This window comes from Ochotona curzoniae, unplaced genomic scaffold, assembly GCF_017591425.1.
Source record: "Ochotona curzoniae isolate NIBS_2020 unplaced genomic scaffold, NIBS_Ocur_1.0 contig_4018, whole genome shotgun sequence".
In the NCBI taxonomy this organism is placed as follows: Eukaryota; Metazoa; Chordata; class Mammalia; order Lagomorpha; family Ochotonidae; genus Ochotona; species Ochotona curzoniae.
Window position 1 is genome coordinate 262,816 of NW_024466083.1, and position 25,015 is coordinate 287,830.

General features: G+C 43.0%; 1 protein-coding gene across 1 annotated transcript; it reads left to right on the forward strand.

Annotated features, from left to right (window-relative positions):
• Positions 1 to 1,710: 1,710 nt before the first annotated feature.
• LOC121158953 (interferon-induced very large GTPase 1-like) lies at positions 1,711 to 8,993 on the forward strand. Its single transcript, XM_040983945.1, has one exon. It carries the CDS (start codon positions 1,713 to 1,715, stop codon positions 8,991 to 8,993), a length of 7,281 nt encoding a protein of 2,426 aa, XP_040839879.1. The 5' UTR covers positions 1,711 to 1,712.
• The last annotated feature ends 16,022 nt before the right edge of the window (positions 8,994 to 25,015 follow it).

Here is a 25,015-nt window from a genome sequence, read left to right on the forward strand (position 1 = left end):
TATGTTCAGCTACTGATTCTTTCCCTCCATCTCTAAGTATATTTCTTCTACCTTGATTCAGAAGCAAAATATCATTTCTGCTGAAATGTTGCAGCATTTTTGCCCGGCACAATAGTATCGCTGCTAAAGTCCTCAACTTGAACTCTTTAGAATTGCATATGGGTGCCGGTTCTAATCCCAGCAGCCCTGCTTCCCATCCAGCTCTCTGCTTGTAACCTGGGAAAGCAGTCAAGGACAGCCCAAAGCCTTGGGATCCTGCACTCACATGGAAGACTCAGAAGAGGTTCCTGGCTCCTGACTTTGGATTGCCTCAGATTCATCTGTTGGGACTGCTTGGGGAGTGAACCAACAGAAGGAAGATCTTCCTCTCTGTCTCTCCTCCTCTCTGTATATCTGCATTTCCAATAAAAAAATAATTAAAACATTTTTTAAAGTTGCAGCATTTAAGTATTTTAAAATGCTTGAGCAGAATTTTAGCAGCTATTAATCAGAAATTGAGGTGATTAAGTGCACCCTAATTAGTGTCCAGCTATTCCGTTTCTTTCCTAGTTCATCCTAAAAACCTTTTACATTGAATCTTCAACAGAATGATCCTTAAATATATTTTTCCAAGCAGAGAAAGAGCTTTTGCTTACATAACTTTTGGAACTCAGCTCCTGTATTTAGCCTTGCCCAGTCATAGCAATTGTGGCCATGGAACAAGTGAATCAATGGATGAAAGATCTTTATCATTGTGCCTGTCTCTCCCTATCTACTAATACACTTTGAAAATAAATCTGAAGGAAAAATAGAAAGGAAGGAAGAAAAAGCAAAGCAAAGCAGAGAAAAAAGAAAAGAAAAAAGAAAAGAGAGTAGGTTAAGTTTATCTCTTAAGAAGCAGGATGAGTAAGACACCCACTGGCCTAGAAGTATGTGAGTGCCATTCAATGAGTCAGAAATTGCATTCTGAAGGGAACACTGAACAATATATAAAGACGGAGCATGAAAAAGCAGTGGAGGACAGTTCAAAGCCTTGGGATCCTGCACCCACGTGGGAGACTCGGAAGAAGCTCCTGGATCCTGGCTTCTGATCAGTGCATCTCCTGCTGTTGCAGTCACTTAGGAATTAGACATCAGATGAAAGATCTTCCCCTCTGTCTCTCTGTATATTTGACTTTGCAATAACAATAAAGATTAAATCTTTAAAAAAAACTAAGACAGTTTATGAATATACACAATGATGATTTGCACTTTAAAATGTTACCAAAAGGGCCCGGCGTGGTGGCGCAGTGGTTAAGGTCCTCGCCTTGCACGCCCGGGATCCCATATGGGCTCCAGTTCTAATCCCGGCAGCCCCGCTTCCCTTCCAGCTCCCTGCTTGTGGCCTGGGAAAGCAGTCGAGGACGGCCCAAAGCTTTGGGACCCTGCACCCATGTGGGAGACCCAGAAGAGGCTCCTGGCTTCGGATCGGCATAGCATCGACCATTGCGCTCACTTAGGGAGTGAATCATCGAACGGAAGATCTTCCTCTCTGTCTCTCCTCTCTGTATATCCGCCTTTCCAATGAAAAAATAATAAAAATAAATCTTTAAAAAAAAATGTTACCAAAAATTTTATATTGGAACTATGTAAAGAAGGGACTTACCTTTTTCATATTCACCCCATTCATCATGTCAATATTTCTTAAGTCAGGAAGCAGACAGGTTAATTGAATTTATGTTTTTCACACAGCCATGGCCACAGGAGGACACATCCATGATGAACATCTGCTCAGAGATGAAAGGAAGCAAAATCTCCAAGAGAGGCTCAGAGCAGTGGGACTGGCTGCTGAATACTGGTTACCAAAGCTCCAGGAACACTTGAGTGTGTTGAGTGTGACCTGTGCCCAGGCCTTACAGCACCTTGACGAAGAGAACCTCCAGAAGCTGAAATCCCAAGCACAACATCCATGGGAGACAAGGGCCCTGGAGAAGCTGCTGCACCTGTCACAGTCAGGTATTTCAGAGTCAAAGCAGTCTCTGGAACTGATAAACCAAAAGCAGAAGCAAGCAAAACAGGCTCTGCAGGAGCTAAAAAACTTGTTGTCAGAAGGGAGGCAGCAGCATGAAGAAGCAGTGAAGAGAAAGGAAGAGGAGCTGAGGCAAGCAATGGAGATACCTGAGGAGTACTGGCCACCACTTGAAATGCCACTTTTGGAGGTCCTAGACAACATGCAGAGACAACTCAGGCTCACAGAAGGGACCCTAACCCCCAGGCAAAACCTCCCAGATAGAGATCTGCTGAGCTGGGCATCTGGCGGGCTGGCCCTGCAGGGAATTTACAAAACCAGCCAACAAAGGGACCTGCTTGAAAGAAGAGAGGAGCTACTCACTGTTCCCAAGGAGCTTTCACTCCTTGGACCTGAACAGGGCACACAGATGGAAAGTGTTGAATTCACCTCCTATGAAGCAGAGTCCATGTTCACCCAGACAATAGAGAAGCTGGGCTTCAGCTTAAGGAAATCAGCTGAAGTTGTAGACTGGGAAGTTAGTCTAGGAGCTGGTATGGATAATTCAGAATCCAAGGAAAAGGAACAATCACATTCTGAACACTTTTATTACTGCTCAGTCAAGTTCAGCTATGTTCCCCTGGCCTCATGCCACTTCTCCATGAATCAACTCCAGTTATCCAAGGCTGCTCTGCAGGAATTGAAGTGCATTGAAGACCTCCTGGATCAGACCTCAAGCTCTGACAAACTCCTCACAATGAGGTGCAAGATTGAAAACTTCTTCCACAGGTTTGGCTCTCATGCTAACCAAGGCCCTCTGCACTTGGGAGGAATCTTCTGGTGGAAGGCCATTTCAGAGGGTTTCCAGAGTGAGCAACTGGAAGATGTAAAAGGACAATCAGCGAAGGCTTTGGATATTTATATCAGGGGCAGCTATGGTGGCTTAGGAGTGAATGTTCTTGCAGGTAGGAAGGTGTCTAGCACATATTCAAAAGCAGACATTCAGAGAGAAACTTTCCAAACTCTCCAAACCAAAGTGCAACTGTCTGTGGCCAAGACAGGTGGTCCACCAGAAGCAGATGGATTCATGCAATGGAAAGCTGGCCTCACTGCTAACAATCAAACCTGGTGCATTATTGACCGGGGACAGCAGCTGGTACCCATTTGGGACATCATCCTATTTAACCATAAAAATGATTTTAATAATGCCCTCCAGATGGCTCAGTATCTTAAAGACACTTATACTACTATCACAAGCCTCAACACCCAGATTCAGTATGGGGAAGAACTACAGAGTACTGATAAGGAAGTTAGAGATTTCCTAAAGAATGTGAAATCCTGGAAAGCATCAGATCCTGAAGAGCAGCTTCAAAAGTTAATAGACTTCATGCAGATGTTGAAACAAAAAATGAAAAGTTATGACACATGGATCAACATATGTCTTACAAGTGGAGATCTTCAGCATTTTCTAATAAGAGCAGTCAATTTTTGCAAGCAGGCTTCCACTTACAAAACTAAATTAATCAAATCTCAATTGCAAAGTCTTCTGGATCCTCACATCTACAAAGTAACAAACTTTCCTGAGGCTCACTCCATCATGCAGTGGATCGTCCAGTCGGAGAGAGATGCAGAGCCACAGCAAGAAAATGTCTCCCAGTTTTCTGAATTAATTGACATCTTAAGAAAAACCTACAATGAACTTATGGATTCAAATATGAATTCTGAGTCCCCAGAGTCAATAGAAGCTGCTCAAAAGAAGGCCAATTATGAAATCAGCTCCTTCTTCAATTACCTCCAAAAAACAGGGCAGACAGACACATACCTCTTGTTACTTTCCATTGCAGTTGGTGCAGGATACCAGGTGGTAAACAATACTTTTCAGTGTCTAGGAGCAAATGAGCTAAACTTCTTACTGAATGAAGTCATGACTGTCAAACATGAATACCTGAAACACAAAAGTATTTCTGCCTATAGAGCCCAGGCATTCCTAATGCTCAGAGGTCTGACAGCGACAGTTGGAAGCACAGCTGTTTCTCCAGAAGACAAAAGACAACGTCTGGAATTAATGAAGAAACACATGGGGCAGCGTTGGTCTAAAGAGGTGGACTATGTCCTCAGCAAACCTAGAATAGATCATGATTGGGACACACTAGAGAAAGACCTGAGATTGCTCCTTGATGGGGATTATGAAGCCACTAAGTCTTCCTTACAAATGGACAAAGTCGAAAACCAATTGGAAAGTCTCCTCCATGGAAAGAAACAATCCGAAGAAACACATGAACATGAAAATAGTGAAAGGAAAGCTACAGATAATGGGCCCTTCCTAGACATACTTCAACAGCTAGGCTTAGATCATTACTATCCAAAAAGGATGAGCAGAGCTGATTTCCACATTATCTACAAGAAGTCTGTGTACAACACCCATCCCAGTTCTGAAAAAGAGTTTCCTTTCTATTTCCTGCAGAAGCTGCTAATGTTGGATTATAGCCTGAGACATTTGGTGGTCAGAGATGATAGAGACACAAAATACCATGTAGACTTAATATCTCCTGATCAGGATAATGAGACTTTTGATCCGTATGAAGAGTTTATTGAAGATAATCCTAGTTCTAAACCTTCATCCACAAAGCGATCCCAGCTCAACAAGCCCCACATTCACCCAATGGATATTCAGATGACAATTTTTCACTGTGTAGATGACTTTGCCAGGCAGTATATTATGGGCAAACTTGCCATTTGCCAATTTGCCCTTCCCCTTGTAGTGCCTAATCCTTGCAGTTCTCAGATTGAAGTCTCCCTCTGGTCTCTCAGGCAAATCAGGAAAAGTTGGCAAGTCAAGAAATCACCAGATGAGAAGATCAGTTACAGGAATCAACAGATATGTTCTGTCTCTACTCCCATTGTGTCCTTCATAAGAGTTGGGAATGGCCTCTTGGCTTCCAAATCTCAGATCATGAACTGTATTCTGAGTAAACACAAACATGATGTGTTTTTTCACCGCCACTGCAGAGGAAGCACAAAAGACTGTCTCTTGATGGAGGGTGTGGTGGAAGTCAGCTGGTACTGTCCTGGGGGTGACAATGGGGACAGATTTGACAACTGTGTGACCTTCACCAATCTTCATGGAGATGCAAAGGAACATAAGCAGCAGCTCACCTTCCTGCAGGAAATCTCTTCTCTCATTGTGGTCCTCATGAAATTTTCTGATATCAATGAAGAAAACCGGAAGCTTATTCGTGACCTATCCCAGTCATCAAAACCTTTCATCTTCTTGCTTGATGACAAAGAAAAAGGCATATCCAATAGTTCTAGTCAGAGAGTAAGAATTGGTATCAGGAACAGAAATAAAGCAGAATTAACAGAGGAAATTGCAACAGCAATCAGGCACTTGTTAGACTCCTCTGACACCTCCCTCAGCCTGGAAGACTGTTCCATGATTGCTCGCCAGCAAGGATTCCTTATTGATGAAGATGAGAGAGAGTGTAAGGAAGGCAAAGAAAAGGCACAAAATGTAATGTCCCTCCTGTCAGAAACAGCGTTATCTCACGTGAAGGAAAACTTTCTGCCCCTTCAGGGAACACTGTGGCACCAGTGGTGTAAGAAGGACAGAGAACTCTACCATCTGACAGAAAAGGGAAATCGGAGCATTGAGCAACACAAGAGTGACACACAGAGAGAGAAAAGAGAGATACGGCAAAAACAGTTGATCAAAGCCTTTCCTCTCAATGATTTAATGAGATCTGTTCTTGATAATCTTCAGGGAAATTCAGAAAATCACACCAAACATTATTTTTTACTATGGTTAAGTGTGTTTCTGGATGATCTGACTGCAGGGTGTGTGGAACAGTGGCATGAGAAGCAAAGGCCATTGCTGCCACAGGTACAAGAAAAAGAGAAAACCATGTCCAAGAAAAATTATCTGCAAGACCAGCAAAGTAAGATGGGAGGCATCTCCACAGAAAATCATAACTGTGTCCTTGGAGTTGAGCAACTTTTCAGAGAAGTTGGTCAGATCTATGAAGCTCTGAAAGAAACATCCTCCAAAAAAGAGGCTCTCTTTCATTCCCTTCCTGAAATTGCTGCAGATCTGATGATAGCTGGTGTTCCCATTGAACTGATGGATGGGGATGCCTCATATGTGCCTCTAACTTGGATAGCAGCTGTTTTTGACAAGCTCACTGAGAAACTTGGAGACAAAAAGTTATTTGTTCTCTCTACCCTTGGCCTGCAGAGCTCAGGCAAGTCCACTCTGCTGAATACACTCTTTGGGCTGCAGTTCAGAGTCAGTGCAGGCAGATGTACCCGGGGGGCCTACATGCAGCTCCTGAAGGTGGAGGAGACATTCACAGGGGAACTTGGCTTTGACTTTGTGCTGGCTGTGGATACTCAAGGTCTCCGAGCCCCAGAACTCAACAATAAATCCCAGAATAAGGACACTGAGTTGGCAACCTTTGTCACTGGACTTGGAAACTTGACTCTCATCAATATTTTTGGTGAGAATCCATCAGAGATGCAGGATATCCTACAGATAGTTGTCCAAGTCCTTCTAAGGATGAAACAGGTAAAAATCTCACCAAGTTGCATCTTTGTCCATCAGAATGTGGGGGAAGTTACTGCTGAAGACCAACTGACAGAAGCACGTAGGAAATTAGTGCAAAGACTAGGTGAAATGGCAAAATTAGCAGCAGAAGAAGAACAGTGCTCAGACATCACCTGCTTCAATGATGTTATTAAGTTTGATGTCAACACTCAAGTCTACTACTTTGCTTACCTCTGGGATGGCAATCCTCCAATGGCCCCTCCCAATCCACGCTACAGCCTCAATGTCCAGGAACTGAGAAGTAAAATTCTTATGAGTGCCAAACAGGAATCCAAAGGAAGCATCATGAAGATATCAGACTTAAAATTCCGAGTTCAAGATTTGTGGAAAGCTCTGGTGAGTGAGAACTTTATTTTCAGTTTCAAGAACACCCTAGAGGTGGTGGCCATGAGTAAACTGGAAACCATGTACAACCAGTGGACTTGGGAACTGAGGAGTCATGTGCTGGACTTGCAGAACCAGCTGAACAACCAGATTAAAAATGGGAAAATGCAGACACTCAACAGAAACACAGTTAATGTTCGAGTTACAGAAAAATATGAAGCCATCAAGCAAGAATTTGAAAATTTTTTAACTGAAGATCCAGATAATGAAATACTAATTCAATGGAAAGCAAATTTTGAGCATAAACTCTCCATGCTTAAGGACACACTTGTTTCAGAGAGCTTTCAAAAAGCTGATGAACTTATTCATTTTAAAAAAAGTCAAGAAAAGCTGGATAAGAAAAAAGCAGAATATGAAAGAGAATTATTGGAAAAGAGCAGGAAGTTGGCTTTATCTATAAAGGATAAAGAGCTAAGCAAGGAAGAGGTACAGAAGATATTTCATCAACTTTGGACAAAATGGGTCCATGATGTGTCCTCAACTTTCCCTCAAGTTGAAGAGCCTGACATTGAACTAGATGCTGAAAACATTCTTTTGAATTATTTCAAAAGTGAGACAAATATAGTGGAAACACTAGGTAAAAAATCTGGAAAGGTATTTCAAATGGATTACACTGAATATGTTAAAATGAGTAGGAACTATTCCATTTCCAGAGATCATTTAGAAGCACATGATAAAGAAGCTATTAATAGGACTAGTAACCACATCTTTACAAGATTTGAGGAAACTATTAAGGACATTCGTTTGCAACAGCGTGATTACAGTTCCAGTGATTTCCATAAAATCCTGAGAATAATAGAAGAGGAAGTGGAATCTGAAACCACAGCAAAAAAATATTCCTTTACAAACAAATATAAGATTGACATGTCTTTGCATTTATTTCAAATAGCCTCACAGTATTTTAAGGAAATGCATGAGGCATTCAAGAGAGCAAATGACCCTGTTTATTATTTGGAGTCTAAGAAAGGTGATTTCTTCATGAGTTTTGAAATCTCCATCCAAGGAGCAACTTCTATTAAAACATTTGTTGATTTTCTGTGGAACAAGCTCTCCCCAGCTGTGTCCAAAACCATAAGGGAAAAGGCAGTCCCTAAAATTGCTGGGGACATGAGAAATACTTGCCCTGAATTCAATGGAAACCGAGCTAACTTGGAGAAACACATTCTCATCTCTCTGGCAGAGGAAGAGAACTTTGAAAAGTATTGGCAATATATTCATTATCCAAAATCATTTTTCAGGAGTTACATTGAAACCCAAATTAGAAAATACTGTTCAGGATCAGGAGCTGAAGCAATACAGGCTTTTTTAAAACTAAGTTTAGATGACATCAAGAATGTCCTACTCTCTGCTATTCATAAATCCACAGCACAAGCTAAAGACAAAAGCAGCACTGCATCTGAGTGGTTAGATTTGTTCTGTGATCACCTTGGGAGCAACCTCATCTTCCCAAGGAGTGACTTGATAAGCATTGAACACCAGGAGATTAAAGACATGGAATTTCTCAAGGAAGCCATGAGTGCAGATTTGGATCCTGCAATGGAGACAGTTGAACAGAATTGCTTAAGTATACCTGTAGAAGAATTCATTCCTGCAATTGAGAAAATACTCTATGAACACCTGTGTGGCTGCTGGAAACAGTGTCCGTTCTGCAAAGCCATCTGCACAAACACAATTTCTGCACATGATGGAGACCACAGTGTTCCCTTCCACCGTCCTCAGGCAGTCAGTGGATGGCATTGGATAACCACAGACAACTTGACCATTGATTGCTGTACGAGTTTGGTGGCAAGTGATTACTCATTTTTGTTAAGTGAGGATGAAAAATTCCCATATAAGAACTATCGACAGGCAGGAGGGGATTATGCCACATGGAGCATCACTCCAGACTCATCCAGCCAGCCCTATTGGAAGTGGTTTGTCTCTCACTTCAGATCAAATCTAGAAGAAAAACATCAGAAAAGATTTGCAGGTAAAGGTCAAATTCCTGATGAATGGGCCAGAATCACAAAGCAGGAAGTGCTTGATGACTTGAAAACACAGTAGTAAACTTGTGGTCACAAGAGCCTCAGGATCTAGCTGAACAAACTTTAAACTCTTTGCATCAAGAAACACAATCCTGCTATTTTCAAAATGAAAGCTGCAAATAAAAATCAATTCATCTGTACAAGAATTACAAATTTTCTTTGAGAGGATTTTATTTCTCTGTTCCTCAACTCCTCCTGATTTAAAACCAACTTGTAAAATACATATGATAATATCAAATAGCATCCATTTCAAACACCTACTTCATGGGACTGAAGTGGTGGTGCAGCAAGCTAATCTTGCAATATCTGCATCCTATATAGATGCCAGTTCATGCACTGGTTGCTCCACTTCCAATCCAGTTGCCTATTCATGACCTGGGAAAGCAGCATAGAATGGCTCAAGTCTTTGGGCCCATACAGCCATGTGGTAGACCCGGAAGAAGCTGATGATTCCTGCTTCAGACTGGCTCAGCTATAGCCATTACTCAATAATTTTATGTCAAAATATATAATTCTGAGTGAACATCATTTTATCAGAGTAAAATAAAATTCATTGGAGGCTATTACACATTTCTATTGGATAAGAAATTGATTTTGATTTCCATAGACATTTCAGAAACATACACAGGTCTTAGCCAAAGCCATGAATTGATTCCTACTTTTTTCTCAAATGCATTTTTTTTCATCTCCTGCAATCATACAAAAATGTCATTAACCCCCCAAATGGAAAATCATTCATGGGAAATTTTTTTCTCAATCACAGCCATACTCAGGAACATTTGGATGCCAGGAAGAATAAACCAAAAGTTCATTCAGTATGGATTTGTTTCATCATTTTATTAAATATATTTAAACCAATATGGAAAATAAAACAAATGGTTTATTTCATTTAATTATCGTATTTTCTTCCCTGGTGTCTTGACAGTTCCCTGCTAATACGTACATTATATTTTTATGTGTCTAAGTTTCTGTGTATCTGTGTGTTTGTGTGTGTGTATGTGTGTGTGAGAGAGAGAGAGAGAAAAAAAAAAGAGAGAGAGAGCTATCCCACAGCTGAAGTATTCAAGGCTTGGTATTATGTACATGTCTGAGAAAATATTACCCCTGAAAAAAATATTTATCATAATCAGGCAAAAACAGCCATTTCAGTACATTCCATAGACAAGGGAAATTTCGCTTAGCCCATGAATGGTTTTCCTTGAAGTTACTCATTGTCACAATAGCCATAGCCTTTGGTGCTAGAATCCCATATGAGCAGTGATTTGAGTTCCAGATGCTGTACTTGTGAGTCACATGTTAATATGCCTGGGAAAACAAGATAGCTCAAATGTCATGATTCTGCCACTCACATGGAAACCTGAAAGGAGTTTGTGGCTCCCAGCTCCTGTATTTGCTCTCCCTGATCCAGTCCTACCTGCTTTGGCAATTGGGGAGTGAAGAGGCATGGGGAAGCTCTCTGTTTCCTCCGCACTCTCTCTGTAGCTCTGCCTTTCAAATAAATTAATTAAGTAAATAATTTTGAAAGTTATACTTTTCCAAAGAATAGGCAACTGCCCAATTTTCCTTGTACCCAGCAAAGTGTTACATTGTTGGGAGAAAGGCAGCCAACAACTGGCAGACACTCTAAGCCTGGTTAATACTAAATTAGTATACATTTGTGTCAGCATAGTTTTTTATTTTTTTTAAGATATGTGGGAAATGGAAGGAGGAACCCAGGCGGTGGGTGTTCATGGGGCTCCAGTAAAAGAAACCTTCAGCAGCTTGGTGGCTGTTGAGGGTAACCAAGCCAAGTTGGACCCAATGCTTGGGATTCTGCCCATGGATACTGTTGCCTTGCAGTGAGCAGTCCTGATCCTTTGGGAGGCAGACCTGAGAGATTTCTTCCCCCGTGGTGATTACACCATGAGGGAATCTCGGGAATGGGATTATGTTTCAGGCCTCGCCCTGCCACCACCAAATTATGGCAGCAGGAAACTAGGGGGTGAGAGTTTGACCTCAGGACTCGGATAAAAGAAGTCCTCAAAAGCACTGCAGCTGAGGAGGGTACCCATACTGGGTCAGACACAAAGCTTGGGACTCTGGACATGAATGGCCTCGCCATGCAATGAGCAGTCCTGAACTTTTGGGCAGCTAGCACACCCCTTGGCTCACTTGCCCCACGTGCTGGCCACCCAGCGGTGAGCTCTAAGGTTTATGGGGTATGTAATTGCTGCCTAGAGACATCCATGGATAAGGCCAATGTGAGTGTAGGTGAGGGATGGGGTCACTGAACTTGCTGGCAGACGTGGGGACTGTGACCTGGTGGTTTGGATGGGGAGAGTCTGTAAGAACTATTTCGGTCAGACTGATTCACCAGCCCACATGGGAGTCCTGAGATGAGCTGTTAGCACACAACATCACTGACAGCTAAAGCTATGGCTGAGGGCAAATCTGGTAGGGTTATATCCCAGTATCTAACTGAGTGTCAGAACAGGAGATGGGTCACATTAGGCAGGGACATGAAATTAACCAGCACATGAGATAACCAGGTCCAGGGTACATTCTGCAGGGAATAAATGAGCCCAACCTATGGAAATACAAGTCCCGCTGGTTAGCTTAAGAGATGGGGTGGTGATTCATGAAACTTGCCATCACTCATGGGTAAAGGAACTAACAACAGTCTGGGCAGGTCAAGGCAGCAGCACCCGAAAGTGCAACCTAAAACAAGGTGTAGGGTGGGCCAAGCTGTAATGTTCACCAGATCATACAAGCCGAAGATGGAAGAGTAGACTGTGCCAGGCAATGGTCTAACACCCACTGGCATGTATGAAATCTGGGTCTGGGAGTGGGTCAAGTAGGGGAACTTGGGAAACTCCCCTAGTGGGTCACTGTTATGGTTAAACAAATCTGAGCAAGACACCAAGGCGAATGAGATGATTTTAATATCTAGTCCATGTTACAGCCTCTTGCTATAAGCAAGAAGCACCCCAAACTAAATAATTGTGGGTTTTTTAATAGTAAAAGAATTGAAAGCAATCAGTGAGCAAGTACATGATTAGAGGCTACCAGTGACACAAAACAGAAAGCATATGACAGGAATTATTGGTCAAGATGACCCACGGAGTTGAACTGATGTAGCCAAGGGTCCTGGAAAATAGGGACAAGAGCAGTCTGAAGTGAGCCCAAGAGGAAAGGAATCGTGGGGAACACTGTGGGAAATTCCCCAGTTCGCCAGGACTGAGGGAAACAGTACACGGCAGTGGAACAATCACGAAATACTGGGATCGACAACCAGAGAGGGACAAGGAGGAAACCCTAGACTGCAGAGACTTGAGACTTTGATGAGTCGTTAACATAGGGGAGAAATTGGGAAAGAGACACAGTGAATTGGTGAATTCCTAAACCGGGCAAGTGGTGGGGAAGCAGACCTTGGTGAAAGGCAAACAAAGAGAACCTTCCCCCCACCCCAGCAGAAGGCAAAACTGGGCCAACGAAATTGGACTAGCACAATTCAGTGAGTCGCTAGCACAGAGAAAAACACATCCTTAGCAGGAAGAACTTAAGCCAAAAAAAAAAAAAAAAAAAAAAAAAAGAACACAAAAACAACAAAAAACTAGACCAGCATGACATCAGGTCACCCACTAGGTGGCAGCAGAGGTCAAGGGTGCGAAGCCAGCAATACCTCATAGACATGGGGTGAAGTCACAGGAAAATAAATGAGCCAGAGGAAGAAGCCAATACCACCCCCAAAAACTCACCAAAAGGCCTGATCAATCACAGAGATTACAGATGAAGAAATTGAAGACATATCAGATAAGGAGTTCAGAAAAATAATTATGATACTGTTCAAAGACAATGAAAAACGTTGGGAGAAACTTAAGGAATTCAAAAACCACATAATCACAGAAACAAAATTACTCAAAAACGAAATTCTCGACCTCAAACACAGAGTTGAAAGCTTAACCAACTGAATTATTGCAGCAGAAGATAGGATATCTGAATTAGAAGATTCCCAGAATGAAAGCAGGCAGATCATTAACCAACCAGAAACAAAATTACACAGGGTGTCCAAGGTGATCCAGGAGATGAACAACAACATCAAGAAGTCAAATATCAGAATTATGGGGCTCCCAGAAGGAGTGGAAAGAAAGATTGTCATACAACCAGTGTTTGATGAAATTATACAGGAGAACTTCCAAAACGCTTGGAACATGAGCCCAGTCCAAATCCAGGAAGGCCAGAGAAGGCCACACAAGTTTGACCCAAAAAGATCTTCTCCCAGACACATGGTAATCAAGCTCCCTTCCAACGAACACAAAGAAAGAATCCTGAGGCTAGCATGAAGCAAACACAAGCTTACATTTAGAGGCAGGTCCATCAGAATCACCGCTGACTTCTCAGAACGCACACTCCAGGCAAGAAGGGAATGGAATAAAATCTTTCAAATACTGAAACAGAACAACTGTCAACCAAGAATATTGTTCCCAGCAAAGGTCTCATTTGTATTTGAGAATGAAATTAGATACTTCCATAGCAAAGAGAAATTAGAAGAATATACCAGCCCAAAACCAGCTTTACAGAAACTCCTCAGAAATGTGCTACTCCCAGAGAAAAAGGAACAAAACCATAAGCAAGGATGGCAAGTGGGAAGACCACCACATTAAAGTCCATGCAAGAAAAGACATTCAGATACCAACAACCTCAAAGACACATGCACATGGCAGGACAAAATCACAATCTCTCAATATTAACCCTTAACATGAATGGCCTTAATTCATCAGTCAAAAAACACAGATTAACAGACTGGATTAACAAACAGGACCAAACTATCTGCTGCCTACAAGAGATGCATCTAACCAGAAAAGGCGCTAAGAAACTGCAAGTGAAGGGATGGAAAAAGATATTTCAAGCCAACTGACGAGAAAAAAAGGCTGATGTAGTGGTTCTAATTTCAGATGATATAGACTTCAACGTGACAAGCATCAAAAAGCACAGGTAAGTGTGATATATATTGTTGAAGGGCAAGATCTATCAGGAAGAAATTGCCATTTTTAACATTTATGCTCCAGGTCCAGATGCACCCAGCTATGTGAAACAATTACTTATGGACTTAAAGGGAGATATAGATGAACATACGATAATCCTGGGAGATCTGAATACTCCATTTGTCGCGCCCATGTGTCCTATTGTCCAGCAATAAGAGGCAGACGTGAGTGAAGCCTTCTGCGGTAATCTTTATTGTGCACACCAAGATGAGGAAGAGGAAAGGGGCTCCGACCCCGGCAGGCTGTCTGCTCTTATGTGCTGACTGGCCCCGCCTCCACCGATGATAGGTCGGCGTCATGATCACGCAGGGTCCTGGGCGACTGGATTCGTCAGTCCCCAGTGTTCATGCGCTGGCCACGCTGCAGCTCACTGCGCATGCGCTAGGCGCCTGCGCAGTACCGTGAAAGCTACATGACTCTCCACCAGGCACCAAGGTGTGGCTTCTCCGGCCGGTGCCATTTTGGGTACGGCATGTGGCCAGTACATACGGATGCGGCTGGCAACATCTCCCCCCTTCTTATACAATAGAAAAATAAGCTGGTATGGGCCTGTCTTAGGTTGTAGACTCAAGGCGCACGATCCGTCATAGGGAGGCTGCGTAGCTTGACGTAGTCCCTGTCTTAGACCAATAATTGTCTGGGTCTATCTTACCTGTCATGGGCTACAACCACGGCGGTTGTAAAGAGCAATGTCTCGACAAGCAGTTATACGAGCGACTACCCTCTCGCGTGCAATGGACAAGTCCTGCGAGGTGCAAGGGCTAGTCGGGCGCATCATGCTCGAACTCAGTGCAATGCCATAATGGCCTGAGGTGCAGGAGCCATGATGTCTATGCTCTTAACTAAGCCTGTTGAAGCATTCTCAACCATACCATGGGGGAGTCACCATTCTGCATGGCTAGTAGGGCTTGATGTATTGCCACACAATTTTACTGAGTGCGGCGTCTCAGACGACACAGGCAAAAAAGGCATAAGGCACAGCCTGCACACAAGAGCAGAATCAGCACAACCACTCCCGCCCATTCCTTAATATGGGAAGTGATGTTTCAAATCCAAGTGGCCAGGGTTTCAGCAACAACAGGATCCACCCGTGTAGAATTAACCTGGACAATGGCAATTCTCAGCTCAGACTGTAAAATATCAAATTCTCTCATCCAGTTTCCTAAAAGATAAGAAAGCTGGCGAGAAAGATTAGCAGCCGTTGAAACATTTTGAAAAGGAATAGAAGTAACACATAAACCTTGACACTAAAATTCTCAGGAAACGCTTGAAAACAAAGCATGTCCTGTAGGGGGAATAAAAAATTACTCACATTCTCCTTAATATCATCATAAGGGAGAAAAGGCAAATCCAAAGAAGAAAAAATCGAGGAAACACTCGGGCTGAGTGGGCGGCCGGTAAGGGTCGTGGAAAAAACACTCAAAACCCCTCGTCGTGGATCAGCAATCACGGTCCTCACCAGCGCCATACAGACCATTAGTTGTACCATCAGCCGTGTTTGCACTGAGCAGGGTACCATTGTCCTGTGGGATTGTAGGAGGAGCTTCCGATTGTGGGTCTGCACGAATCTTCCCCACATCAGATCCTCGCGCAAGCGTTCCAGCGGTTGCAGAAACGTCAGAAGGCGGTGATGGACAGGAACGAGTCAATCGAGCTGGAACCCAAACCGGAACTGGGGCGTCCTGTGGAAACACATAAATGGCTCCTCGAGCCTGCCTAATAACTGGGTCTGGGCCCTTCCATTTGGACTCCAGAACATCCTTCCACTTGACCCAAGATTGCTCTTGCGCCGTATTGAGGGAATGACAATCTGCAGCACTGAGGCCTTGCTCATCCAGCTGTAAAAAATTGATGGTGAAGAGAGCCAGGGCTAGAGTGGCACAAGGGCTCTGACTGGCGAGGCCAAGCGATTCCCAGGTGGTTTTTTGTTTTTGTAATAATTCTTTAATAGAGCGATGGGCACGCTCTATTATTCCCTGACCTTGTGGATTATAAGGGATGCCAGTCACTAATTTGACGCCCATCTTCATGCAAAAACCACAAAATTTGGCTGAAGTATAGGCGGGGCCATTATTAGTCTTAATACACTCAGGTTTACCCCACGCGGCCCATGCCTCAAAGCAGTGTTGGATTACATGGATGGCCTTCTCCCCGGTTAGAACTGATGCAAAGAGCACACCAGAAAAGGAGTTCACGGACCCAAAGGTCCTTTCCACGGCCTGCATTACACATGCCACAAAATCAGCAAAGGGCTCATCCGGCTCCTGCTTAACCTGTGTAATGCCCAGTTTCTCTTGCCCTTTAAGTGAAAGGGCCTTCCATGCCTTTATAGCTGCAGCAGAGATCTGGGTATACACTGGCCATGGATAGCTATTTTGATCATCAATGTATTGGCCTTGCCTGGAAAGCATATTGTAAGTCCACGTCAAAGCTTCGCCGGTGCGCCGTTGATTTGCGCGGGCGGTCTCAGCCAGAAGCTCCTGCCATAGGCCCTTCCAATTTAGATATGATCCCATATTAGGGAGAACAGCCTTCACCACAAATTGCCAATCAGAGGGGGTCATATTCATTCCCCCCATACGTTCTAACAGGGACAATGCATAATTGGCATGAAGACCATATTGCTTTACAGACATGGCCAATTCTCGCACTAATAATGCATCTACCTGTCTGTAAACTCTTTTCCCTTCTTCTTCTAAGATGGGGAACATATTTTGAAGTTCCCAGTGTGTGGCTTATCGATGAAGGAAGAGCCGGCACCATAACTCATGGGCGGGGCAGATGGCGTCACAGGAGGAGGGGCCATTGGTGAAATGGCTCCAGAGTCCTGAGGCCATGGGCTGAGCGTGGCCGGCAGAGTAGCACCGCCATTCTCTTTCTTCTCCTTTTCTGATCCTCGTCTGTTTTCAGCGGGTTGTTTGCGTTCTAAGCGCCTATCCCGCTTGTACCCTTCCTCAGCGTCGGATGTCTCCGAACTTGATGAGGAAGATCCCACTTTCAGTTTCACCTTTCTTTTTTGCTTCAAACTGGTTCTCCTCTCCCGCTCTGTTTCTGAGAGACTATCCTGGGCAGACTGAAGGGCTTTGTCACTCTCTCTGACTGCTCCCTTACAGCGGGCATAAACCGTCTGCAAAAATTTCACCAGAGAGACCTGTGCGCCCATGTCTATAACCAGGAGCGACGGCTCATATACCTCTGATTTATGCTCCCAGTCACCGGAAAGTTCTCCCTCTCAGAGCTCCTTACCTGTTTTGTGGCCGCAGTTATGACTTCGTCCCGTTCAAAACGAGAGGCCCCCTCCAGGTCCCGGGTTTTTGGCACCATTTGTCGCGCCCATGTGTCCTATTGTCCAGCAATAAGAGGCAGACGTGAGTGAAGCCTTCTGCGGTAATCTTTATTGTGCACACCAAGATGAGGAAGAGGAAAGGGGCTCCGACCCCGGCAGGCTGTCTGCTCTTATGTGCTGACTGGCCCCGCCTCCACCGATGATAGGTCGGCGTCATGATCACGCAGGGTCCTGGGCGACTGGATTCGTCAGTCCCCAGTGTTCATCTGCGCAGTACCGTGAAAGCTACGTGACTCTCCACCAGGCACCAAGGTGTGGCTTCTCCGGCCGGTGCCATTTTGGGTACGGCATGTGGCCAGTACATACGGATGCGGCTGGCAACATCCATTAACACCAATAGATAGATCAACGAGACCAGAGCTCAACAGAGAAGCTACAGAGCTCACACAAACAATAGAACAACTGGACTTGGTAGACATCTATAGAATATTTCATCCAAAGGCCACATATAACACATTTTTTTCAGCAGTGCATGGCACCTTCTCTAGGAAAGACCACACGGTAGGACAGAAAGCAAGTTTAACTAACTACAAAAAGCTCAGAATCATACCATGTACTTTCTCAGATCATCACGGAATGAAACTGGAAATCAGCAATTCAAAATGCCCCAGGAAATATGTAAACTCTTGGAGGTTGAACAATATGCTATTAAACGAGCAATGGATTAGAGAAGAAATTAAGGACAAGATCAAAAAAATTATGGAAACCAATGAAAACTCAGATGCAATGGTCCAAAACTTGTGGGACACCACCAAAGCAGTGTTACATGGTAAGCTTATTGCAATTAGTGCTCATGTCAAGGCCCAAGAAAGGAATCAAATACAGGAATTAAACACACACCTTCAGGAATTGGAAAAACAGCAGCAGAATGACCCCACAAATAACAGAAAAAAAGAAAATATCAAAACAAGGGAACAAATAAGTCAAATAGAAATCAAAAAGGACTATACACAAAATCAATAAATCAAAGCTGGTTTCTTGAGAAGATAAATAAAATAGACACCCCTCTGGCCCGATTAACAAAGAGAAAGCAAGAGAAAGCAAGAATTAACAGCATCAAAGATAAAAAAGGCAACATAACAACAGACACTGCAACCATTAAGAAAATAATTAGAAATTGATACAAAGAATTGTACTCCAACAAATCAGTTAACCACTTCGAAATGGAAAGGTTCCTAGACTCCTACCACTTAAAAAAACTCACCTCAGAAGCAACAGAAGACCTGAATAAACCCACAAACAAATCAGAGATAGAGTCAGTTATTAAAGATGTCCCAACGAAGAAAAGTCCAGGCCCAGATGGCTTTACCATAGAATTCTATGAAACATTCCAAACAGAGCTAACTCCAATTCTCTACAAACTTTTCGAAACAATAGAAAAGGAAGCAACCCTTCCAAACTCATTCTAGGAAGTCAACATCACCTTTATCCCAAAAACTAGACAGAAAACTAACAGTAAAGGAGAATTGCAGACCAATCTCCCTGATGAACATTGATGCTAACACTCTCAACAAAATGCTAGCCAACAGAATTCAAAAAAAATCAGACAGATCATTCATCCAGACCAAGTAGGATTCATCGCTGGCAAGCAGGGATGGTTCAACTTACAGAAATCCATAAATGTGATACACCACATCCAAAAACTGAAGAACAAAAATCATATAATAGTATCAATAGATGCAAAAAAGCATTCAACAAAATCCAACATCACTTTATGTTAAAAACCCTAGCCATGGTAGGCATAGTAGGAACAATCCACAACATAATCAAAGCAATATACGAAAAACCCAACACCAGCATCATACTGAATGGAGAAAAACTGGATCCCTTTCCACTGAGATCTGGAACAAGACAAGTCTGCTATCTCCATTGCTATTCAACATAGTCCTAGAGGTACTCACAGAGGCCATAAGACAAGACAAAGAAAAAGTGTTTTGAAGTGTTAAAACCAACAGAAAACAACAAAACCCATGTGATAGAGTTTCCGCTGATCTTTGTTGAAATGTGTCTCCTACAGACAATAAACAGATGGGTTTTGTTTCTTAATCCAGTCTACTAATGTATGGTGTTTGATTGAGCTTAAGCCATTTACATTCAGAGTTAAATATACATGGGTAGTACTTTGGTCCTGTCATATTAGCAATGGGTTCCTCATTGCTTTAATCTTCTGTTGTCATTTTACTGGGATATTCTTACCGCTTGCCTTTGGTTTTGGTAGGTGCTATTCCTCTTCTCTGCCAAGAGAACATCTTGAAGTATCATGTGTAGGGCAGGTTTGGAAGAGGCAAATTCTTTTACTTTTTCTTTACTCTGGAAAAACTTTATTTCACTTTCAAAGACAAAAGAAAGCTTTGCTGGATATGTTATCCTAGGTCGACAATTTTTTTCTTTTAGAATCTGGAATATGTCACTCCATTCTCTTCTTGCCTGTAGAGTTTCCTGTGAGAGATCTCCTGTGAGCTTAATTGGCATTCCATTCCTTTATATGTCAATTGATTTTTTTTTCATGTGCACATTTAAGGATCTTTTCCTTATGTTCAATTGAAGAGAGATTGATGATCATGTGTCTTGGTGAAGATTGCTTTTGATCAAGCCTGTTGAAAGGTCTGTGCCCCTCCTGGATCTTGTTTCCCAATTCTTTCTCCAGATTAGGGAAATTTTCCTTGATTATTTCATTAAATACACTTGCAAACTCAGCTTCTCGTTCTGCACCTTCTGGGACTCCCATAACGCTTATATTTGGCCTCTTAGTAGTGTCTTTCAATTCTTGAATACTTTTTTGGCCCGATCCAGCTCTGCTTCCAGCTTTTTGTTTGCTTCCCCCTGGTAAGGCTGAGATTCTTTCTTTTTGTTTGCTTGCCCCTTCCAATGCTGAGATTCTTTCTTCTGCTTGCTTCATTCTATTTTGGAGACTCTCCACTGTACTTGTAATTTGCTCTACTGTGTTCTTAATTTCTGATATACCAGCCTTGATTTGCTTTCCTGCTTCCTTAAATTCTTTGAACTCTTGCATGAGCTTCTCATTGTTGATCAGAATCTTTAAAATGAGTCTAATGGATTCCGTGTCCCCCATTTTCTCGATGTCTTCCTCAGTGAACTCTGAGGTTGGCATAGGGTTTTGCTCCTTTGTAGGGGAGTTTTCGGTAATATTCATTGTGCCTTTGTCTCTTCTTTTACTCTTGATCACTGTACTTCTGGTTAGCAGAGTCTTCTCCTTGGGGCAGGTTTCTAAGCTGTGTCACCCACAGGTCTACGATGCGATTTTACTTATTGCAGTTCATGCACAACTTTTTGCTTGCAGCCACTTGTGCCTCCAGTGAGTTCCAGGTCTGGCTTCGTATGTCAGATTTCCACCGTGGTCTCCACAGCCCCAGCTCTTGGCTCACCACTCTCCACTTCCTGTGATACCATGTTGTCTCTGCAACCTTTCCCCCACTTCTGGTTAGAATAAGCCCCAGGATTAGAGAGACACCAGGTGTCCTGTCTAGTTAGGTTGTTGGTGGTACTGATCTTGTCAGAACCAGTTGGACATTAGGTCTGGGTGCCACATGGACCTATTTTGACTGCTACGATGCCATAGTCAGTGTTATTTTCCTGTGGGACCTCAGCGAGTTCTCACGAGCTCAGCACTTGTGCAGCTCACTGTTGTCCTTGCAGTCTCAAAGTTATTGCCACAGTGCAAAAGTGGCGCCCGATGTACCACCACTACAGTTCTTGATCTGCTGGCTGTCAGATCCGAGGGCTACCCAGACCTGCCCCGTGTGGAACCCGTAGAATGCCACATTGATGCAGTTCACCGAGTCAGAAATGAGCTCACTCCCACCTCAGAGCCTGCTCCATCCTTTCCCTTGCCCTTTCCTGCCTATGCAAAATGACGCCCAATTCAGTTCTAGGGGGCTGACTGGGCTATGAAATCCACTCTCTTCTCACACTGCCCGTCTGAGATTTGCTGTTCTGTCTCCACTCCTGGTAAAATCAAATGGACCAGCAGGACAGACATTAAACATAGACACACACAAATGCACACACACAATCATTGTAGGGTTAAATCACAACCGATAAAGACTTAATCCGGACATAAATGGTCTAAACCGCTCAACCAAAATGTATAGATTAACAGAATGGATCAAAAATCAGGACCCAATTATCAATGAATACACTCATAATCAAAGATGCAAAGAAGCTGAAAGTGAGAGGATGGAATAAGACATTTCATACCATTGGAAAGGAAAAAAGAGCCGGTGTAGCTGTTCTAATTTCAGATGATATAGACTTCACCATGACAGACATTTAGAGAGATAAAAATGAACACTGCATACTGATAAAGGGAGCCACCCACCAAGAAGAAATAACAATAATAAATGTTATCGCCTGACTTAAGAGGAGACATTGATGCCAATACAATCATTGTGGGAGATTGTAACACCCCATTTGCACCGCTAGATATAACAAAACAGAAGCTCAACAAAGAAAGAACAGAACTCGCACAGACAATAGGACAAATGGACCTAATCTGTGTGTGTGTGTGTATACCTTCCATCCCACACAGAATATACATTTTCTCCCACCTGTACATGGCACCTTCTCTAGGATCAACCACCTAATGGAGCACAAAACCAGTCTTACCAACTTCAAAATAATAGGATTCATACCATGCATCTTTTTTAGAAGATCATGCAGTGAAACTGGGAATCAGTAATTGAAAATATCCAGGAAACAAGATGAAAAAGCTGAACAAGATGCTACTAAATGAACAATGTGTCAGATAAGAAATTAAAGGAGATACAAAAAAGTTATTTAAACCAATGAAGACTCAAGCACCACATACCAAAACTTGTGGGATACTGCCAAGGCAGAGATGAGAGGCAAATTTATTACAATTGTGGCCCATGTTGAAAGCAAGAGAGACAACAGGTAAACAAGCTCAATACACACCTGAAGAACTAGAAAAAAAAAAAACAACAAAACAACCCCAAATGCAACACAAAGCATGAAATTATCAAAATAAGAGGAGAAATTAATCAAAAAGAGACCAAAAAAAATCAATGAATCATAAAGTTTGTTCTTCGAAAAAATAAATGAATGAAATAGGCACCCCACCATCAAAAAAAACTAAGGAACAAGAATCATATGATAATTTCAATAGGTATAGAAAAAGCCTTTGACAAAATTCAACACGACTTCTGTATCTGAGTTAAGGGGAAAGATAAAGGGAGAAGCATGCCCTCCCGCCCATGCCAGGTCCCTGACGTGGGGTATGCTCTGAGGGTCCTCCTCAACTGGTTTTGATAGTTCAATAGTTCTAAATTGCTGCCAATCTCACCATTCCAAGTACGATATAATCTCTTCAGAATCCACTTGGTGCATAGTCCACCATGGTCTCTGATTGTCCAGATTTTCATTGCCAACATGTTGTTGGGGTAGTTGATTGATTTATTCTGTTCTCTCTCCTCTGTTTTGGTACCAGGTGTCCTCTTCAGGTTCTAATAGACTGCTACCTGGATATCCTCCATGTGCAGCTGGATATGCTATCCACTACTCTGTCTGAGCCTCTGAAGAAGCTCAGCTTTGACACTTGCACTCCATGGACAGACCATGGAACCTGCAATTCTCTTCACAATTGGAGTTCTGAGATCAGCAGTTCAGTTGGAGGGATCCCCAAAGAAGCTTTGTCTGAGTTGATCCCAGACCAGATTCTTGTGTGTGCATGCCAGTAAAGGCCTGGCAGAGTCTGTTGCCCAAATCAGCATCTGTATATGCTGGTGGTTGCAATTGCTGGGTCAGTTCTGTTTCCAGGCTTATCTTCTACATGAACCAATGGGTGTTACAGTCAAGCCTGATTCTGCAAACCACATACTCAGCCCTCACACAAACCAGTGGGAGCTGCAGCCTAGTCAGAGCAACCCACAATAACCTTCACCCAGCCTGCCACCTACCCTGGTTCCCATGTTTGCCAGTATGTACAAGAGACTGGTTCTGTCTGTACAACAAACTGGTCCCTTTCAGCTCTTATACATGTCAGTGGGCATTGAAGTCTAGTTCAGCCCAACCAGCCCCACTATCCAGGCCACACACACATGCCGGTGGTTGTCACTTTCTCTCTAGCCATGTCTGACTCATTCCCAGTTCTTATGCTCACTAGATGGAGTGGCAACACAGAAGGGAGGTGCCCACTGTTTTCCTCCTGGGCCCATTCCCACTCTCAACTCATGCACTTTGCAGGTGTTTTTGCCATTTAACTTGACAGAATTTGCCCCTCATGCCAGGATCTGCCAGCTGATGCTATGGCAAAGCTCAACCAACCCACCTTCACTCTGGCTTATGTATGCACCAGTAGGAACAGCAAACCAAGCCTGATATTTCTCTGATCTAGCTTACATGAGGCAGACAGGTGTTACAGCCCTGCCTGGCTTGATCTGCCTCCATCCTAACTCATGCTCTCTAGTGGGAGTGGTATTCCAGCATGGGAGCTTCATGCAGTCCCTCTACCCTGTTCACCCCTCCCTGCCTTGGTCTCATGTATGCTTGTCATTCACTGTGGTCCATTTTGACAAGGCTTTGTTCACCTCAGCTTTGCCAGTGGGTGCTGTCACCTGACCTGGCCTGGCCTACCTCCAATTCCAATTGACGCTGGTAGGGTTTACAGCCTATCCCAATCCAGCAGGCACCTGATTCCAGCCATACTGCGTATTGGCATCAGACAGATCATTCATCCAGACCAAGTAGGATTCATCGCTGGCAAGCAGGGATGGTTCAACTTACAGAAATCCATAAATGTGATACACCACATCCAAAAACTGAAGAACAAAAATCATATAATAGTATCAATAGATGCAGAAAAAGCATTCGACAAAATCCAACATCACTTCATGTTAAAAACCCTAGCCATGGTAGGCATAGAAGGAACAATCCACAACATAATCAAAACACTGTTTTGATTTATATATTTATAAAGCGCCAGCATTATACTGAATGGAGAAAAACTGGATCCCTTTCCACTGAGATCTGGAACAAGACAAGGATGTCTGCTATCACCACTGCTATTCAACATAGTCCTAGAGGTACTCACAGAGGCCATAAGACAAGACAAAGAAATCAAAGGAATTCAAATGGGAAATGAAGAAGTTAAGCTCTCACTACTCGCAGATGACATGATCCTTTACATAGAAGAACCAAAAGACTCAATACAGAGACTGCTGGAACTTATACAAGAATTTGGAAGTGTGGCAGGGTGCAAAATTAATGAACAAAAAACAATGGCCATATTGTATGCAAACAGCCCCAAGATGGAAAAACATCTAACCAACATAATACCATTCAAAATAACACAGAAGAGTATGAGATACCTAGGAATTAACCTCACCAAAAATGTAGGAGACTTCTTTGAGGAAAATTACAGAACACTAAAAAATAAATTGAGCAAGATCTCAAAAGATGGAGCAACATCCCATGCTCCTGGATAGGCAAAATTAATATCATTAAAATGTCTATACTACCTAAAGCAATACACACATTCAACGCAATCCCAATCAAATTACCCAAAACATTCTTCGTAGAACTTGAAAAAATGATACAAAGATTCATCTGAAAACACAAAAAACACGAATAGCCAGAAACATCCTGAAGAATAGGCAGTTAACAGGGGGAATCACAGCTCCAGACCTATGGACA

What these genes read in the sequence shown, in the direction of transcription:
- LOC121158953 (XM_040983945.1), top strand. Translation starts at nt 1,713, where the DNA reads ATGGCCACAGGAGGACACATCCATGATGAACATCTGCTCAGAGATGAA.